Source organism: Bubalus kerabau, chromosome 4 (genome assembly GCF_029407905.1).
Source record: "Bubalus kerabau isolate K-KA32 ecotype Philippines breed swamp buffalo chromosome 4, PCC_UOA_SB_1v2, whole genome shotgun sequence".
NCBI classification, from domain to species: domain Eukaryota; kingdom Metazoa; phylum Chordata; class Mammalia; order Artiodactyla; family Bovidae; genus Bubalus; species Bubalus kerabau.
The window spans coordinates 106700511-106719984 of NC_073627.1; the positions used below are offsets into that span (position 1 = coordinate 106700511).

A 19474-nucleotide genomic window follows, 5' to 3' on the forward strand; every position below is an offset into this window, starting at 1 on the left:
TAAGAGGATTCCCTTTTCTCCACACCCTCTCCAGCATTTATTGCTTGTAGACTTTTGGATCGCAGCCATTCTCACTGGTGTGAAATGGTACCTCATAGTGGTTTTGATTTGCATTTCTCTGATAATGAGTGATGTTGAGCATCTTTTCATGTGTTTGTTAGCCATCTGTATGTCTTCTTTGGAGAAATGTCTGTTTAGTTCTTTGGCCCATTTTTTGATTGGGTCATTTATTTTTCTGGAGTTGAGCTGTAGGAGTTGCTTGTATATTTTTGAGATTAGTTGTTTGTTAGTTGCTTCATTTGCTATTATTTTCTCCCATTCTGAAGGCTGCCTTTTCACCTTGCTAATAGTTTCCTTTGATGTGCAGAAGCTTTTAATTTTAATTAGGTCCCATTTGTTTATTTTTGCTTTTATTTCCAATATTCTGGGGGGTGGTTCATAGAGGATCCTGCTGTGATGTATGTCGGAGAGTGTTTTGCCTATGTTCTCCTCTAGGAGTTTTATAGTTTCTGGTCTTACGTTTAGGTCTTTAATCCATTTTGAAATACCAAAAATAGGTAAAGAAAATCCTGTTGTGATTTTAGTACTTCTATTCTCTAGTTCAAGAAATCCCATATAATTTAAACTGTGGTGTTTATTTAGACTAGCATAAGGTTCTGAGCCATGTGAACGTGAACAACTTAAAAACAACAGTTCAGTACTTGCGATTTTGTGTTTACTGCCCAAGGGATATAACTGTAAGGCGATGGGGCAGTCTTTCAAACAAACATGCTGAGAGTTATGCATCCAGGAGGGCTTGCCCCTTTCAAAGCAGTCACCTAGGGAGGCTACACATTTATTCCGGTAATACCCTCATGGCTTACAATGTTGTGGAATGCCGTTTTTTAAAACTGCCTCCAAACCTGTTAAGAAATAATAAAGAGCAAGATGACACATTATTTTGGATATCCAGAATTGTGGTAGAGATGCATTTGACTTTGATGAGTAATCAAAAATCATCTTAGATCAAACACAGTGAAGAAAATGCAGAGTATTTGGTGTGATTGTTTGATGTAAAAACAACAAGATGGGCTTTCTTGAATGATACATAAACTAACTCTTGACATTGATTATCAAAGAGGAATTCCAGAATCATAAAACTTGGAATAAATGTGGAGGCTCCTAAGGTAGCTACTATGAAGAACAATACATGTCTAGGTAAAAATTAATAATGTGTGTATGTTTGCAAAATAAGATTAGTTTTATTACTTTGTAGACATACTTTGTAGGTGAAAAAAATACTATCACGGAACTTTTTATAAGCAAACTTCCAAATGTAAGTAGAATTTCTCTTACCCTTTCTAAGCTTTTTGAGAAATCTGAATTTCTAATAATGACTTATTCTGAATCTTCAGCTTTCAAAAAAGTAATGTTTACCATTTGAAAAACAGGTGCTATGAGATTTCACTTCAGCTTTTTCTGAATAGCTTCGTTACCTCTGCTCTTCAGTTTTTTATTCAGTGTATCCATATTTGTTCATCCTGAGAATCTCAAAGTTTATTTTTTCAGTGTAAAAATATCATTAAGCTTTCGAACCAAGGTAGAAAATAAAGTCTAAGCTGAATATTATTAATTGTTCCATGTTGTTTTAAGCCCTTTTTTTGTTGCATTAGTAACAATGCCTTTCTTTTTTAATTTGGGACCCTGTATCTTAGTAAATAAAAAGATCAAATTATAAGAAGTCTCAAAGGCTTTGTAAAAATAAATACTCTCAGTTGTTGGGGCTCCTATTGTTTTTCACTTCTACTAATAAAAACTCAAAAAGCAGAGTTCAAACATGTGGCTGGACCACATTTCTGTAATGTAGACTCCTGGTGGACTCTTGGGAGTTAAGGGGGGGGTGGAGCTGATGCATCCTGCTTCATCAGAGCGTTTCCAAATTTATTCTACCACATCCATCTTCATCCAGGTCAGCCAGGCCCCTATTTCTTCACTGCTGAGTTCAACTAATGAAAAGTAAAATGGAGCATGGAAGGCAGAGAAAATTGTTATCCTTTTGTGAAGAGGCTAAGACAGCTAAATTGTGACACAATTTAAACTGTTCAAATTCGACAGGTTTGATTGGAAAATTAGGTGACCCATGTAGTTAGAGATCAAAATGGTCACGAGTGTAGACTTTTAAAAAGTCATATTGTGGTATTTTTACTACAGTCTCTTAGAATATTATTTTATTCCACCTGGTAGTAACTGTTGCACAAATGACTATTGTTTTGCAGTTTGGTGATTTAAATGCTGTGTCTCCTGGAAATCTGGATAAAGGTAAGAATTGAAAATAATGTACATTTTTAAGGACTTTTTTTGAGTAAGAAGTTCTCAGAGGAAAATGTAGTATATGTACATATATAAAGTATATGTACACATACATTTCCATTTTATAGAAATGGCATAGAATCCTTGATGAATGTGACAGTTGTATCTTTTGAAATACTTCACTATTTCTCCAGTTCTATGCTTTCTTTATGTTATGTATATTAAGTGCAAAAATTGAATTTAAATGCAGTTTAAACTCTTCTTGACTTTTTGCCTGCAGTTGATTATACAAGTAACAAGAAATTCTTTCTGGCCTTCACCGAAGTCCTGGAGAAAAGTGATAAAATTGGGTCAAATATTTTTATTCAAGGCCCACTCGGCAAGAAAAAGATTCTTCAGCTTACCCAAGTCACTAATTCATACTTTTCAGTAGAAAGAGAACTCAGAGATAGCAATGAAGTTTACTATAAAAGCACAATCAGTATTAGGGAAGTAACATATATACTTCTTGAATTTTCATATTAGCGTTGCCATTCTAATATGACAACCCAATATATAATTCTTAAGAAACTCACAACCTATGACACCAGAGTAAAAGGAGAAGGGCTCAAGGGAAAATGAGGTTGGAATAGAAACAAACACTCCTGAAAAAAAATTCTAACTCGGATTTTATTTTAATGTAAAATTTCTAATAAGTAAGCAGTGCAGAAAGTGTACACCATTCTTAAAACACACACACACACAAAGTGAAGACATCTTGAGGTTTAAGGAATTGAGTTTTGGAGTCAAAGTATACAAAGACTGGGAAGAGCTATACCATTAGCCCTTCCAGGACAGAGCCAGTGGGGAAACTGAGGCATGAGGAAGGATGTGGGAAATCTACACACAAGGTGCTGTGCTGTGCTCTGCAGCATTCTGCACCAGGGTCCTCAGCGCTCAGCCTCCGAGCCTTCCTGGTGGTGGGAGACAGTCACATGCCGGGAAAGTCCCATGTGAATCAATGTCACTCCCACATTAAACGCCTGTCACTATTTGTTAACCATGTACACCTCAATTCCCATTTTAATAATATGCATCATAGCTCAATAATAGCAAAACAGGAAAAGTAGAAAATGATAGCCCCTATAAAATAGCTGCAAATATATATTATTTAGGATTAACTGAAGAAACATCAGAAAAGTAAATCAATGATGAGGCCAGTTTGTCATTTCAGAGCAGGAAGTGTAGCTGTTGAAACCCAGGTCCAACATAAGACAACCCTGATGATGCACTGATAAAGCCTGCTAATTCAGATTCAGGGGTTTCATCCCAGGGTACCTGGAGGTGTCCTAGGAATGTTGCTTCTGGGCCAGACACTGACTGGCAGCCAGTCTTCTTTGTCAAGTGTTGAACCAAAGTCTTTAATAAACTTCAGTAGCACCTAGTTTTCGTTCTTTTGTTCCAAATTCCCATGACTTCAAGTAGGTTCCTAGGGAATATCTTGAATTTTATAGAAGTCTTTCTATAAAGACTTGAATTTTATCTTTAGTCTCTATAGAAGTTTAAAATGTCTGTGGGAACTAGAGAAAGGGCTTTTGTGCTCCTGTGTAGCCTGTCCAAAAGAGCCCTGTCACTCATGAGTGGACCTGAAGCAGGGTGGTCTCGAACACTAGAGTTTGTTCTGTCCTTCGCCCCATGGCCTGTTTCAGGGCGTCCCACTCTCTCTCCACTTGCCTGCCTGCTTGAAATGATTTTTTTTTTTTAACTTCTGCCTCATTTATTATTTTGGCACTATTTTCTAGTCACAGAAAAGTTGGTAGAGACGGAGCCAAGAAGCAGTGTGACTTGCCCTCTCCTTCCTGGGTGGCTCTGCTGGTCCCATTCACTCCCAACTAGACGCTTCTTGAGACATAACCACACTAGCATATTCAGAACCCAAGGCTTGAATGTGAAATCTTCTAAGAAATTTTTGTGGGTTTTTTGACATAAAATGAGAATTTAATTTTGTCCAGATAATGGAAGTAATATTAGCTCTGTAGAAAGATTTCAAATAATGCAGAGAATTAGAAAGTATAGAAAGTGAAAACTTCATAGTCAAAAGCCTAAGGGACTTCTGAATTTAAACATTCAGAATGTAATGAGAAGATCCTTCCAGACCTACTTTTGTTTATATATATAAAACCACAAAAGTATCATGAAAATCAAAGTATTAGTTGCTCAGTCATGTCCAACTCTTTGGGGCCCCATGGACTATAGCCCACCAGGCTCCTCCGTCCGTGGGGTTCTGCAGGCAAGAATACTGGAATGGGTAGCCATTCCCTTCTCCAGAGGATCTCTCCAACCGAGGGATCAACCCAGGGATCGATGGGTCTCCTGCATTGCAGGCTGATTCTTTACCATCTAAACCACCAGATCCTCTTATTGAAGCAAATGTCTATGGAATGTAGTCCTCTCCTGCAGCCCTCCAGACCTTTGGGTATTTTCTGACAAACTGCAATGTTATCATCAAGTCCATTTTCCAGAGGCAAAAGGTAACTGGATAAAGTAGGTGAGCCAGGATATCTTGCCTCGTCAAAGAGAACTTCTCCGTATATTGCTTAATGCAGTACAGATATCATTTCTAGTCGATACACCTAATATCAACCTTTTTAATGGCACCCCACTCCAGTACTCTTGCCTGGAAAATCCCATGGATGGAGGAGCCTGGTGGGCTGCAGTCCATGGGGTCGCTAAGAGTCGGACACGACTGAGAGACTTCACTTTCACTTTTCACTATCATGCATTGGAGAAGGAAATGGCAACCCACTCCAGTGTTCTTGCCTGGAGAATCCCAGGGATGGGGGAGCCTGGTGGGCTGCTGTCTCTGGGGTCGCACAGAGTCGGACACGACTGAGTGACTTAGCAGCAGCATTCCCAGAAATGTTGCTCCTGGCAGCCACACACTGTTCAACCTGCACAACCACATATGGAGGCTCTGTTATTCCTCATCATTTCTCTGTGGAGCCGTCTTTGCACCAGTTGATAGGAAAAGGAGAAAAGTCAAGGAGCCCATTTATGTTGAGAGCTGTATTAGCAGAACTTATGCAGGTGTGCCCTCAAAGGGTAAAACTAGCCTCAACACCCCTTAGAAAGAGTCCATCTGACTTTTCCAGTTACTAGTTACACACTCATTATACGTAACATGCCATAGAATGTAATGGACATCTAATTCTGTTAATACAAGTCACCATAAAAAGTAAAAATATCTAAGAGTAAGTATAGATTTATTTTATTTATAAATGAGGTTTTGGTGTAATTATATGTGGGCTTTGTTTTGTGGGGGAAGGGTAAACAATAAAACATATTAAAGATGAAGTAAAAAAGAGGTTTTTTTCCAGCTGCACTTCACAGCTTGTGGGATCTTAGTTCCCCAACCACGGATCAAACCCAGGCCCCCAGCAGTGAACGTGCAGAGTCTTAACCACTGCACCACCAGTGAATTTACAATAAAAAGATTTCTCAAGCAGAAATATATCCCTAGCTGTTTAAAAATTAGTGCTCATGAAGAGGTATTCTCTCCACTCCTCTAAGGAGAATCTTACACAGTAGTAAAGCTGTGTGTGACCATTTTCTCTCTCTGCTGTGCTTTTGAATTTTAATAGCACATGCTGGAAAAAATTAAATAGTATTCCATTATAACAATGTTTTAGTTAATATAGAATGTATTAAAATATGAAGGTAATAGTGACTACTTAATACACCTAATTTCCAGAAATGAATACCAGCTATTAACAGAGACTATCAGTGTTGCTAGGAAGGAAATTCATTGTGCGTTTTAAATCTGATACTGTGCCTCAGTCTTCATAATGTTTTGTAAGGAAAGTTAAGGATCTAATTAATATTGTGATCGACAACATTCATGTGCACAGAAGGTGTATACACAGCCCCTGCTGATATATGCTGTAGTTATTTTGTGAATCAACATAGTTCCTATCTGTGTTAACATCAGCACAGATGAAATTTATATCTAGTGTAGGTCTTCAGAAGAAACTGTAATTTTTTCTTGCTTCCTTTTTTTTTTTAAGTTAGCATTTTTGAGCTCAGTACATTCCCTGCAAACCAGCATAGTGTACCAAAATAATGACACAAGTTATGCTACTATTTAATGTAAAACTTTAGGAAACTCCAAAGGTCTTCTTAGAAGAACTATTAAAGGTAAGAGCCACAAACAGGTCAAGAATAAAGTACCTTTGCTGTGTTTGAAAGAATAGGGTGCTGACACAGGTAGAATCCATTGAAAGGGAAAACGCACAAGCTTTGTCCTCCAAGAAGGGCTAAGGAGTTGCTTTCCTAATGTGCTGTATTAAAGTGTTTCTAAAGCATGTGTGGATTGCTCTTTTCCAGTTTGTCTTCTAGTACTAGTCTTGGTATTATTTGTTTGTGCAGATGAAGGCAGTGAAGTGGAAAGTGAAATGGATGAGGAATTAGATGACTCTTCAGAACCTCAAGCCAAAAGAGAGAAAACGGAGCTGAACCAGGCGTTTCCGGTGGGTTGCATGCAGCCCGTTCTTGAGAGTGGCGTGCAGCCAAGCCTCCTGAATCCAATTCACAGCGAGCACATCGTCACAAGTACTCAGACTATCAGACAGTGCAGCGCTACAGGAAATACCTACACCGCAGTCTAAAGGATATTAAAGTGTATTTTTCCAGCTAACATTAACCCTGTTGATATTGGGCTTAAGTTGAAATTTTAATAAGCCTGAAGGTCGACTGTTGTCAAATACTATCTGTGCTGAACATTACCTTTTCGGAGTTGTGAAATGGAATGGGTGTATGTATTTTGCCAGGTCTTTTTTTTTTTAACATAAACAAAATTATTTGCCTCTTAATAATGAGTTTTTTTTTCCCTTAGTTTTGGGTGTCAAGAAGGATTTTTACAACACTTAATGTCAATGTTTTTGTTTTCTTATAATTAAAAAGTAATTTACATTTTTGTAGCTTAAAATATTTTATTGTTGATTGTTAGTCTTGGTGTATGATTTCATGTGTAAGTTTTTAATTAGATGCACTTCTGTGAAATATCAAAAGAAATGATTTTCTTTGATTTACACTGGAGGCATGCACATTTGGCAGCAGATGCATCAAATTTGCTTTTGAAAGGTGCTTTTCATCGGACAGAACCACAAGACACTATTTTGATAACATTTTGGAGTATGGAGAGAGAATACAAAGCATTTTTATTATAGTGCTAGAGGGTTGGGAAGGTCATCTATTTTTCTCTGAAGAAAAATTGAGCTGTGCATTTATCAGTTCAGAGTAAATGACAGAATTGCAAGAGATTATGCTAATAAGTACATAATTTGTGTACATAATTATTAAACCATGTTAATGCAAGCTTCCGTTAAACACTGAATTTTAACTGTTATTTGCATACCAATTCCTCTGTTTAAAGACTACTGATTCTGTATTTGGGACCACTGCACAGATGCATTCTGCTGTTGAGTGGGGCTGTTATAGTTAGATACTGAAGCTGAAAAAAATGACTTGACTTCTTTTTTTTTTTTTTTAAGTGTACACGCTACTTATGCTGAGCTGGACATACAGGAAACCATTCCATTTGGATGACTTTCTTTTATTCCAGGTCTTTTTCCTGATAGTAGTTCAATGTGCTGCTATTGTAAAAGAAAATTTATAGAATGCAAGGAATGTAGCAACCTGCATATCGTTATTTCCTTCAAAAATATTTCCTGGTTTCTAAAGTACGTGGATTTAAATTTTAAACAGAACCTGAAGGCAGTGTAACTGGCACACCGCACTGCTGCTTATCTCCAATTCTGTAGGATTTGGATAGGTGGCTGGGTGGACCAGTGCCATTGAAGAATGTACATCAGGGATCATCGTACCTCGGCTATTACATGGTGCCTTAAAACAGAACTGAAGCTAAGGTTTAGTAAGGCTTATTTTGTTCATGTGAATTCCTTTTCAATCCATTTGACAAGGTGTGCCTGTCGTTTTCAGATTGCCGAAGTGAGGACAGGTAACATGTTCTTCAAAGGAAATTTAGGGAAAGCTAAGCAAAACAAAAAGACAAAAATCACTTCCCCTCTTTGAGTGACCATGAATTTATTTTTGTTCCTAGAGCTGAAGATTACTTGATTACAAATCACATTGCTTAAAGATTAAGGATCAGATTGCTGTTGTGGAGTAGCAGGCTAGTTTTAATTACCAACTTTGTTACATAAAATCATGTATGTTTTAGACCATTCTTATCTAGTTATAATTTAAGAAAATTAACAAAATAAGCAGGTACTTGTTGAAGTGCATCTTTTTGGTCTAAATGTTTCTCTGTGTGTCTCCGTGTCTGTGTGCCCATGCACACAGGAGTGTCCATGGGCCGGAGTCAGCTACAAAGTCAGGTGAGATCCCAGAGAGGATACACCCATCCCTATTTTAATTTATGTAAAAAGTGAGGTTCTTTTAAGCACTCAAATTATTAACAAAAAGAACAGGCACATCCATTTATTTAAATAGTTCTAAAAAAGCTAATTAGCAAAAATAAATAGTATACAAATACACAGAGCCAAAAAAAAGGGAAAGCACAAAATGATTTACAGATTATTAATGAGGCCTATGTTAAACTCAAGAGGTTTATCTTCTCAGTTTTATTAGGGTGGGGGTGGGGGGTGGGAAAGAGAGAATGAGCCAATCTAATCTGTTAAATTGAAAATACCAAATGGCTTATTGGGTAACACGTAGTACATTTCAGCTGCTGTTACCTGATTGCCTTAGACTACTCAAATAACTAAGATCAACAAAGCTTCTTAAGTTTAAATGATTTAGATATAATTTTTTAAATTGATTCAAATTTTGTATCATACAACTCACATATTTGAAAGTCTTCACTAGCATCCTAGCATCACCTTCTTTAAATATCATTTAAATGATCATTCCCCTTTTTCCTCCCCAAAAGGCAATGAATTTGCACTATCACACACACACAAAGGCAACCAACAAAACACGTTAAAGCTGCAAAGACGTGTATCTACTTCATTGTGCATTAGAAGAGGTTTACAGGTAAAATTAAAATCTAAAAAGGAAAAAATCATTCTTCATTATGACCCTCCTTTCTGAATTTTTTCACTTTCCCATTCACCACCCCCAGAACTATATTATATCTATGTTGGACCAAATGTATTTACTGGTTTCATCTTGTTTATTGAATGATTTTAAATATTTATTATCATTGTTTAATGTTGGATATATTTGTATCATGAGAGGAATCTGATAAATAATGGGCAAGTTTAGATTGATGAAATTTAGGGGTTGGGTACCCTCCAGGATTCAGCATTTCTTCCAGTTGTTCACGGTTTGTTCTAAATTAGGACAGATTAGAGGAATCAAATATTGTTACATTTCAATGAATATTACAATATTCTAATGTCTTTTATGAACACAGGAACATTGATTCTTTGTGACTAGGGCAGGCAGTTCTGACCAATAGATAAAATAACATTTGTGGTCTCTGCTATTTCCGGTTATCTGTAATCCACAGAAAGACACACACAGCTTAAACAATTTTGACTTTGAATTGTGAAATATATTAGAAAATAAAAGTGTGATTTATACAGTTGAGCAAATTGGAGCAAACATTGAGTTTTTTTTCATTTTTTTATTCACAGATACGATTATCTTTTCTAAATAATATTATGACAGTAACACTCTCAGAATAGATTTACTGATGAGTGAAAGTACACATTTTAAGGACCTCTTAAGATTTCTTGACATTGTAATAAACTACTAGTCATGAAAGTATCTATATAGACCCAGTGCTAGATTTTCAGTGAGGAAAAATGTGAGGAGGACATGTTGGCTATTTTTAAGTTTCTAAAAAGATATTTGCATGTAATAGTATTGAGTATCATGGGTATAGTTTGACCTTCACATACACTTTGAGAATCACACCCAAAAGATTTGCATTCACAAAGCCAGTGAACAATGGGATGAAATGGCTGAAATATCTCCTTGGAACATAGGACCCAATTTAAAATTTTTTCTCTGGATATCAAATGGCTGGTCACTTTTTCAGGATTCTCATCCAAACTATGTTTGGACTGACTGTATAAGTCTTACTGCCTTTTCAGAAATCTGCTTTCCTTTTTGTGCTTTTTCTTGTACTGTATAGCACGGTTCATGCACCTCTCTTTAGATGGTGTACTTTAAAAACAAAAGTAAATTTTAGAAAATGATTTTTAACACTGCATACCTAAAATTAGTAGTGTGCATCATGGACTGCCTTTGATTTGTAGTAGACATGTAAAAATGAACACGTTCTTGTAGAATGCTGTCAAAGTCATTCAGGACTGAATATGGTTTCATTACCGTAATCATGAACCTTTTTACATGAACGCACTCTCTAGAAGTGCAAATTGTGATGCATTTTCAAATTGAAAAATTCTTCAGATGTATTTGAAATGTCTAAAATAATGCTGTGCTGAAACATTAGTATAAAAAAAGTGTAGGTCACTGTGATGTTGGTCCTCCTCATGTGGACACAAGTAGAAAGTAAAAAACTTTGGCAAGTCACCTTTGTGTACAATTTGAGGCAGTGGTTATATTACAATAAATTGACCTTTGTTATAACCTCCCCTCCTCCAAATTCCTGGTGAGAAAAATAATAATCATCAAAAAACTAAAGTTAGAATTTATGATTTGTATGAATCACACCAGAACATGGGGGAGAGGGGTTGACATGCAGTGCTACTGAAAATTAGGCTTGTCACTAGATCAGATCAACCTCCATGTGTGTGGTTAGAACAAATCAGCTAATGGAATCCTAGTATTTCTGCAAGTTTGGTGATTTTTAAAAACTGGAATAGAAGCATTAATTCAGTGCTTAGTTCTAGTATTAGAAAACCCCTTTAATGTAATGCCTTGTATTAACCCTTTGAGCATTGTAAGATATACAATGGGGGACAAAAGCCTTTCAGATCATTTATTTAGACTTAGACCGGTAAAATATACTCTATATCCAAATGTCTAATTATGCTGTTTTTTTAAAGGGGGGGTAGGAAGATAAAGTGTTTCCATGCTGAACACTTGCATTTTATATACAACTCTTAATTTTCTTCAAGAGGGCTTGATATATTTATTCCCAAATATTCACTGCCATCTAAGGAAGTGTACTGTTTACAGAAAAAAAAAAAAATCAACTTTTCTAGCATCACATCATGACTCTAGAAAAGGAGGACAAATACATGGGCCTGTAGACCTATGTCATTACTGATCTCTGCACATTGAAAGTACCTAGATTGCCTTTAAAAGGTATGATAAAGAAAGGGTTACATTTTTTTTTCCCCAAACAGAACAAAAGATCTCGTTTATTTAGCTTTAGAAAGTACAGTTGTAAGTGAAGCCTTAGAAACGAGTGGATAAAGAAAAGCTGAACTATGGGGGCAGGTAAGTTATTTGGAGTTAGATCTCTCATAAAATATTGTTTGGGAATTTCATGTAGGGCATAATTTTATCTATGCTCCAAAACTTTAATACTTTGTCAAAATAATTATATATAGATAGAATGGCACTTGATTTTAAGCTCATCTGTCAGGAGATGCTATGACTACTGCTTCTGGTATCTGTAAATGCCAGTGTGCTTACACAGTTGCTGACTTTGTTCAAGGGCCTCTCTGCGTGCACTGGGCCCCCTTTGTCCCCTGCTCAAGGGAACCTGAGAGCTGTATCATCTGCAGATGTGCTTGTGCTGCGCTAGCCAGGCGCTCATAGAGAGTGTAACCTATTCTGATGTCTGGTGAAAGGACATCCATAGCATAGTGCAAGTTTGCCGTAAACGTTGCTTTTTTTAGGCAGTTTAGGAAGTCAAACCATGCAAATTACTCATGTGTTAACATGCAATACTCAAAGGGTTTTAATTTAACTCTCTTCTTTTGAATTCTTCATGATGATTTACTGTAAATGCTTCTAAGTTTGCATGCCTTGATCATTGCTGCTAGTGATTTTATGTGCCAGTAGACCTGAGTTTAGTTTACCAATTTTACTTAAATAGTAAAAGCCACTTACAAAGTGACTGCCTAGGATTTCTGTTTTTTTTTTTTTTTTCTTTTGGTTTGAAGTAATTGGTAATATGTCCTATTTTCAAAGATGTATTTTGTCTCGTATTTGGTTCTGGTATTTGATCCTTTCCCCTCCCCTCCACTTCTTTCCTTTGTTTTTTTTTTAAATGAATTATGATGTTGGGATTGGAAGCCCTGAGTAATGAAATCTTTGGTAAGGATTGTTTTTATGTAGCTCAGTAATGAGGACAAGTCTTTATTAGAGGGATTATGATTCTGGGGAGGAAAAGAAAAAGTGAAAACTCCCATTGACTGTTGAGAACCAAGTAAATTTTTCCTTCAATGAATTAATACTTTTGAATAAATACTTGCCTTGTTTTAACCCGCTAAACACAATTTTAAATGACCCAGTAACGGAGGTATTGAATTTTATTCGTTTAAAAAGCATCTTTTGTACCAAAGCAAATTTTTTTCTCATCTCCATCATCAATTGGGACCTATGGTGGTGACCAATGCGTTGGTTACAGAAACTATAAGTGAGTGCCTTGAGAAAACTTGGAAATTTGTGCCTGGGGTGGTAAACTTTTAATTAGGTTAATTGTAGTGCTTACCAATCAGTAATTTTACTATCACTCAGGGCTTTCGTACCTTCTAGGTAAAACTTATTTCATTGTGTTTTTTTAAAATATTGTATTTTTTTTTAAGTGCCATCATTTAAATTTCACTTAGTAAGTGGCAGATTACATTATTCAGTCCCACAAGCACAGAAACATAGTAACACTAGGAGATATTTGAACATTTATTTTACAATCGACTGAATATATTATGTAAATGAGGTAAGCAACTTTTGTAGAGATTGTATGTGTGAGATAATGTAATGTTCTTTTCCAGTTTTGGACTACAGTTGAATAAACTTTTTAATTATTTAAAAACATCTTTACCGAATAACATGTGATGGTTTTTTGTATAATGTATTTGATTTTGTAAATACGTATTTCCTGATGTGATTTTTGTGAGAAATGCTAAATCTTTTAGTATATCATGTCCTCTCAAAATTGGCAGGAGCTAAATAATAGTTTGTGGGCGATTTGTATTGTGTACTGTACAATAACTGGGGAACTTTTATAATTATAAAAATATATATTAACTTTTAGTGTGTTGTTTAAACAAATGACTGGAACATACTAAAGATATTAGTAGGATTTTTCTGAATATTTCAGACTTGAACTCAGGCTAGCTTCCTTGTGTTTTTCAAAACAAAATGGTGTCTTGTCTTTTAAAATCAATAAATTTGTTTCCTTGTTACAAATACGTTTGAAATGACTTGATTCCCTCCCCCCCACCCCCCGCCCGCCCCCCGCCACACACACCTCATATCATTGCCAGGAAGCATATATTACACTGCCTCATCTAGGGTGTCTATCATTCACTAGCTTAGAAACAAAATTAAGTTGTTTTCCCTTTTTGTGTCAAATGAAATTGGCAATATTTACACATGAACAGCACAAAAAGAGAAAACAAAATTATAAGCCCAGCAGGGTACAAATCTTACCCTCAAAGAAAATTAGTGATTGAGTGCTGTTTAATTTCAAAAGCTGTCAACATGCCCATTGTAAATCCAGATTTTTGGATGTTCATAATGTGTTTGTTTTGTGTCACTTCACATTGATATTTGGCACCCAAGTTTCTTGCTTAGATTGAAACAGTTTATTAAAATTCATTTTAATACACTTAAGATACCCTGCCTCAATTTTTTTTCTTCTTTGAATTATGTATTTACATTCAGGAAAATTCACCCTTTGTACAAAGAAATGAGTTCACAGTTTCTAACCTCTTTTTTTTTTTTTTTTTTTTGTACTTGGTTTCTCTTGGAAATCTGAGGTTCTCTGGAGGCAACCACAAAATGAGGTGCCAGACCAGTGATACTGGTGAACTGGAGAGAGGCAGAGAGGCACAGCTCAAAGGCTGGGATCACCAGCCTCCGTTCCCTGAGGCAGGAAGGGTGCCCCTAGGCCAGAGCTCCAAGACCAGCAAACGGGCTCCTTCTAGGAAAGTCTGGGGGTTTCTCTCAGTCAGCTGTCTGTGCAGTGCCTTGGGGGCGGTCCCCCCAGCACGACTGTCTCGCCATTATTCCAGTCCTGTGGTGTCTAGGACTGCGAGTCCCCCATCCTCCCCCGGTCATGTGACTGAGCCATGTCCCCAGTGCGCAGCCACCAAACCCAGGCACCAGACAGGTGTGAAAGTTTCCTTCTAGTTAATACTGGCTCAGGAGTGCAGCAAAGGAAGAGGGCACCTGCCAGGAAGAAGAGAGAAAGACCTACCAAAAAAAAAAAAAATCACGCTGGCGCTGGAGCGAGGGGATGGTGCCTACCTTCTGTCCCAGAGGATGCCCGTAGTTCCCAGGTGAGTGGGCCAAACACTCCATGCCGCTTGTAATAGAAAAAAAGAAGCCTCCTCGTTCACTTCAAGTCTGCACGGAGCCGGGGGCGGAGAGCCCTTTAGGAGTCCTTCTCAGTTTTGTTAGAGCCTTGTGTGTCTCCTGTTGGTTTTCAAATGGTTTAGATATTTTAAGGGCTTGTCTGTGAGGCGAAGGTGTTAAACGTTGGGCAGCCTGGCTCCTCAGGCAGTAGTTCTGGATTTTGAGTTCTCTTCTGATTATGGGGTTGGGTTTGGGCATGAAGTTTAAGGTGAGGTTGTGTCGCAGTCTCTTCTACCCAGTTTAATGTATTTTTGTTCCTGGTTTGTTCAACATGTCGCAGTTGCTCAGCCAGCCTTTAGGGTTTTATTAGAGGAAATTGGTTCCATCTGTAGCTGTAGATTCCCTGTGTCTATGGGTGAGGTGAGTCAGGAATTTAATCCTCAGGAACCTCTCTGTCTTGATCACTGCAGAATTCTCTGTGTAGCATGGTACTTGGCATATTTTATAATTAACTAGTTAATTTAGGCTGCGTTGGTTCTTCCTTGCAGCAAGCAGGCTTTCTCTAATTGCAATGAGCAGGGGTCATTCTTCCTTTTGTTGCTGCGGCTTCTCTTTGCAGTGGCTTCTCTTGTGAGCACAGGCTCTAGGCGCCTGGGCTTCAGTGGTTACAGCTTGCTGGTTCTAGGCTCAGTAGTTGTGCATGGGCTTAGTTACCCCCTGGCATGTGGGATCCTCCCAGACCAGGAATCGAACCTGTGCCCCCTGCATTGGCAGGCTGATTCTTTACCCTGGACCACCAGGGAAGTCCTTGGTGTGAATTATTTAATAAACAAATACTTGTTTGAATTGAATACCTTAATTCATTGTACCTAATGTTTATACAGTTTTAAGGTTCATGGTTTCTGCCATTACAAATAATTCTTACAAACTCCTCTTGCGCATTTTGTCTGTGCATTTATCCCATTTTTCCTGTAAACACATTCTCTACACACATTTCCAAAAGCCTAAAATGGTAAAACTATTTTTGGAACACATTGCTGAACTCTGTGAAAGCCGAAACCAATTTATAATTCCTTCAAAAACTCTGAATCAAATCTCGGGAAACAAATTAGTTGAAAAAAATTGTTTTAAAGGCATCTTATGTTTGATCTAGGACTATTTACCATTTTACAGGCAGAGAAATCAACCCTTCAGAAAATTCCTGAATAATTTGGCAAATAGATTACCCAGCAAAATGATAGCTGATTATTTGGAAACTTTCCCTCAGCAATGGTCATATTAATTGTAAAGGCATTTTGGGAAGTAAATATTTTACACCCCAAGTGCTCATCCTAAAGTTAAACTTGGAATACGAGTTATAAATACAACACTAAGCACTTATGTTAACATATCATTACATCACTGTCATTTTAACTGTAGCCAGTTGAACATACCTACATATTCTCAGAACACTACGTGTATTAAGTAGAGGAACTGTTTTTTAAATTATGGAAAAAAAGAAATTTTTAAATCTTTCTGAGCTAAAGAAATGACTCATAATCTTACCAAACTGAAAACAACCCGTTTCCTTCAAATGTAGAATGGATAAAGACATTACAGGCTATTTATGTAAGGAGTACCATATGTTAGTGAATTAAACAGAGTACAATTAACTTGATAAATTCCACAAACATTCCATGGAAAAAAGGCGACAAACATGAAGGACTACATGTTACATGATTTCATTTATAAAGTTCAAAACCAGGAAGCTGCATACTAGAGTTTATTGCTTACCTTTGGAGAGGAGAAAACCCAAACTTGGGTCTCCTGGCCTGTATGCAGTAAAGCTGGTCTACTGACACTAGATTATGGAGAAATGCAGCATTTATTTCAGGGCACCAAACGAGGAGTCCAGGACAGCTAGTGCTCAAAACACCAGAACTCCCTGATGTATTTCAGGAAAACATTTTTAAAAGCAAGGTTGGGGGTGGTGAGTGGGGTCTAGATTATGTGATCAGCTCATGTACAGTTCTGATTGGCTGATGGTGAGGTAACAGGGGAGTGTCACAGGGGTTAACACCATAAATCTTTTGAGGCTAGTAGGTCTGGGGGCTACATGTTCATGGTCATCAACTAGTTCATTTCTTCCATTTGGTGGTAGTTTTTACATCAATAAAACAACTCAGGAAATGTGCATCAGATACTATTACCTAGGTACTTCAGCGAGGAGATAAAGCAGAGGATACGGAGAAGGGGTCTGTCCCAGGAAGGCATCATGGGGTACTGCTTGGTTACAAAAACACTTGCAAATTAGAAAAGAGCGAAGTTTTGTGATGCTAAGAACATTCTGTTTCTTGATCTGTGTAGTGGTTATCTTACATTTAGTTTAAGATAATTTATTGAACTGATTTTTTAAAAACATTGAAACTAGTCTGGGTTCAGTCTCCCCTGATGTTAGGCTTAAAACCCCAAATCCACCAAACAGTTTTCTTAAGCCCAGGAAACATTTAACTTGCGCATTTGCATCCTAAATGCTGTGTTCCAGATTTACATTTAACACATTATTTAATGATGTCTTGAACCAGAAGTAGCTATGAAATGTTCATGCTTCAGTAATCACAGTTGACTACTGCCTACCTGATTTCTTGTATCTTGTTACAAGAGGATGTATTTGTTGGAGTTGATTTAACAAATAAATGCTAAGCATACTCTTTTTAGAAAAAAAAATCTGAGTGCCTAGTAAGTTAAGAGTAAGGATACACTCTGTAACAGAATATCTCAGAGAGTCTCCCAGGTTTACAGGTTGTCAAGATCCTGCAGAAATGTCTCTCAGTGGTCTAGAGGGCCCAGTGTTTGTCCACTTTGCCCAAATGCCTATTCAGATGATTACATCAGCAGGTTCTGTGCGTTGAAGAGTAGCTCTGTGATCTTTAGAACACAGAGGCCTCACTGTGTGTGACACCTGGCAGCAAACTAAGGCCTCACACTGTGTCTGGGGGACCCTAAGAAACAGAAGATGCTATGAGCAGGAAATCACACTGTTTGTATTGCAGAAATAGGATGATTTACTTGCTTCATGGGTGTGCTATCACTACAGTATGCCCGATGCCAGTCAGGTAAACCTAGGATGTCATATGGCCATCCTGAAGGATTTGCAGAATCCAAAATACCACACCGCGTATGACTAGTGAAACAGCAGCACTCACGCTGTTGCACAGAAATGCTTTTGCTAAGCAGTGTCATAAGAATGCAAAGAGCCAGAGCAGGGAACTCCAGGGCTTGCCTGCCCCACTCCGCAAGTTCTCCCTGTCTTGCTGGCTCTCGGCTGTTGAGCCAGTGGAGATGGCCACTCTCACTGTCTGTGCTCCTCTTCAGTCCTGCCTCTCTACTCCAGCTTTTAATGTACTCAATTTTCTGGCACTAGAATGTTTCTGTACCTTATTTGAGGCCCAAATTCTTAAAAAAAATTTTTTTTAATGAAAGTATAGTTGATTTACAATCTTGTATTAATTCCTTCTGTATAGCAAAGTGACAGTTATATATGTATGTGTCCGTATATATTCTTTTCCATTATGGTTTGTCACAGCATATTGAGTATTGTTCCCTGTGCTCCACAGTAGGAGCTTGTTGTTTATCCATCCTATATATAATAGTTTGCCTCTGCTAATCCCAAACTCCCATTCCTTCCCTGCTTTCCTCTCCTCTCCCTTGGCAACTCTAAGTCTGTTCTCTATGTCTATAAGTCTGTGTTTTTTTTTTATAGATATGTTGATTTGTATCACATTTTAGATTCCACATACAAGTGATATCATTTGTTCTCTTTCTGATTTCCTTTGTTTAGCATGGTAATCTCTAGGTTCATCCGTGTTGCTGCAAATGGCACTATTTTATTGTTTTTGATTGCTGAGTAATACTCCATTTGTGTGTGTGGTGTGTGTGTATGTGTGTGTGTGTGCACGCATGCGTGTGCATGTGTGTTTCTACCATGTCTGCTTTATCCATTTGTCTGTCGATGGACATGTAGATTGTTTCCATGTCTTAACTATTGTAAATAGTGCTGCTGTGAATATAGGGGTGCATGTATCTTTTAAAATTATAGCTTTGTCCAGATATATGCCCAGAAGTGGGATCACTGAATCATATGGCAACTCTACGTTTAGCGTTTTTGAGGAACCGCCATACTGGTTTCCATAGCGGCTGCACCAATTTACAGTCCCACCAACAGTGTGAGAGGGTTTCCTTTTCTACACACCCTCTCCAGCATTTGTTATCTGTGTTTATTGTTGTTTAGTCATCAAGTCGTGTCCAAGCCTTTTCAACCCCACGGACTGCAGCATGCCAGGCTTCCCTGTCCTTCACGATCTTCCAGAGCTTGCTCAAATTCATGTCCATTGAATCAGTGATGGCATCCAGCCATCTCATCCCCTGCTGTCCTCTACTCCTTTTCCCTTCAGCCTTTCCCAGCAACAGGGTTTTTGTTTTGTTAGGTCCCATTTGTTTATTTTTGTTTTTATTTCTATTGCCTTAGAAGACTGACCTAAAAAGATGTTGGTAAGATTTACGTCAGAGAATGTTTTTTCCTGTGATCTCTTCTAGGAGTTCTATGGTGTCATACCTTATGTTTAAGCCTTTAAGAGAGACCCAATTTCTTAATATGTGGGTGCATCAATTCAAACATAGGATGTTTCAAGATGGTTTCTGGGGGAAGGCATATCTGCTGTCATGTTCTGCTGGGAGAATTCTGAAGCATCACCATCAACTA

At 37.6% G+C, this 19474-nt stretch overlaps 1 protein-coding gene across 3 annotated transcripts in view; it reads left to right on the forward strand.

Annotated features, from left to right (window-relative positions):
* RFX3 (regulatory factor X3) overlaps positions 1–8837 on the forward strand; it is a 346378-nt gene extending 337541 nt beyond the window's left edge. For all 3 annotated transcript variants that reach the window (XM_055578191.1, XM_055578190.1, XM_055578189.1), the window contains 2 exons: positions 2256–2298; positions 6694–8837. In XM_055578191.1, coding sequence (XP_055434166.1) covers positions 2256–2298; positions 6694–6932 — 282 coding nt within the window. In that variant the 3' untranslated portion in view covers positions 6933–8837. The remainder of the gene's footprint in view (positions 1–2255; positions 2299–6693) is intronic.
* Positions 8838–19474: the final 10637 nt, after the last annotated feature.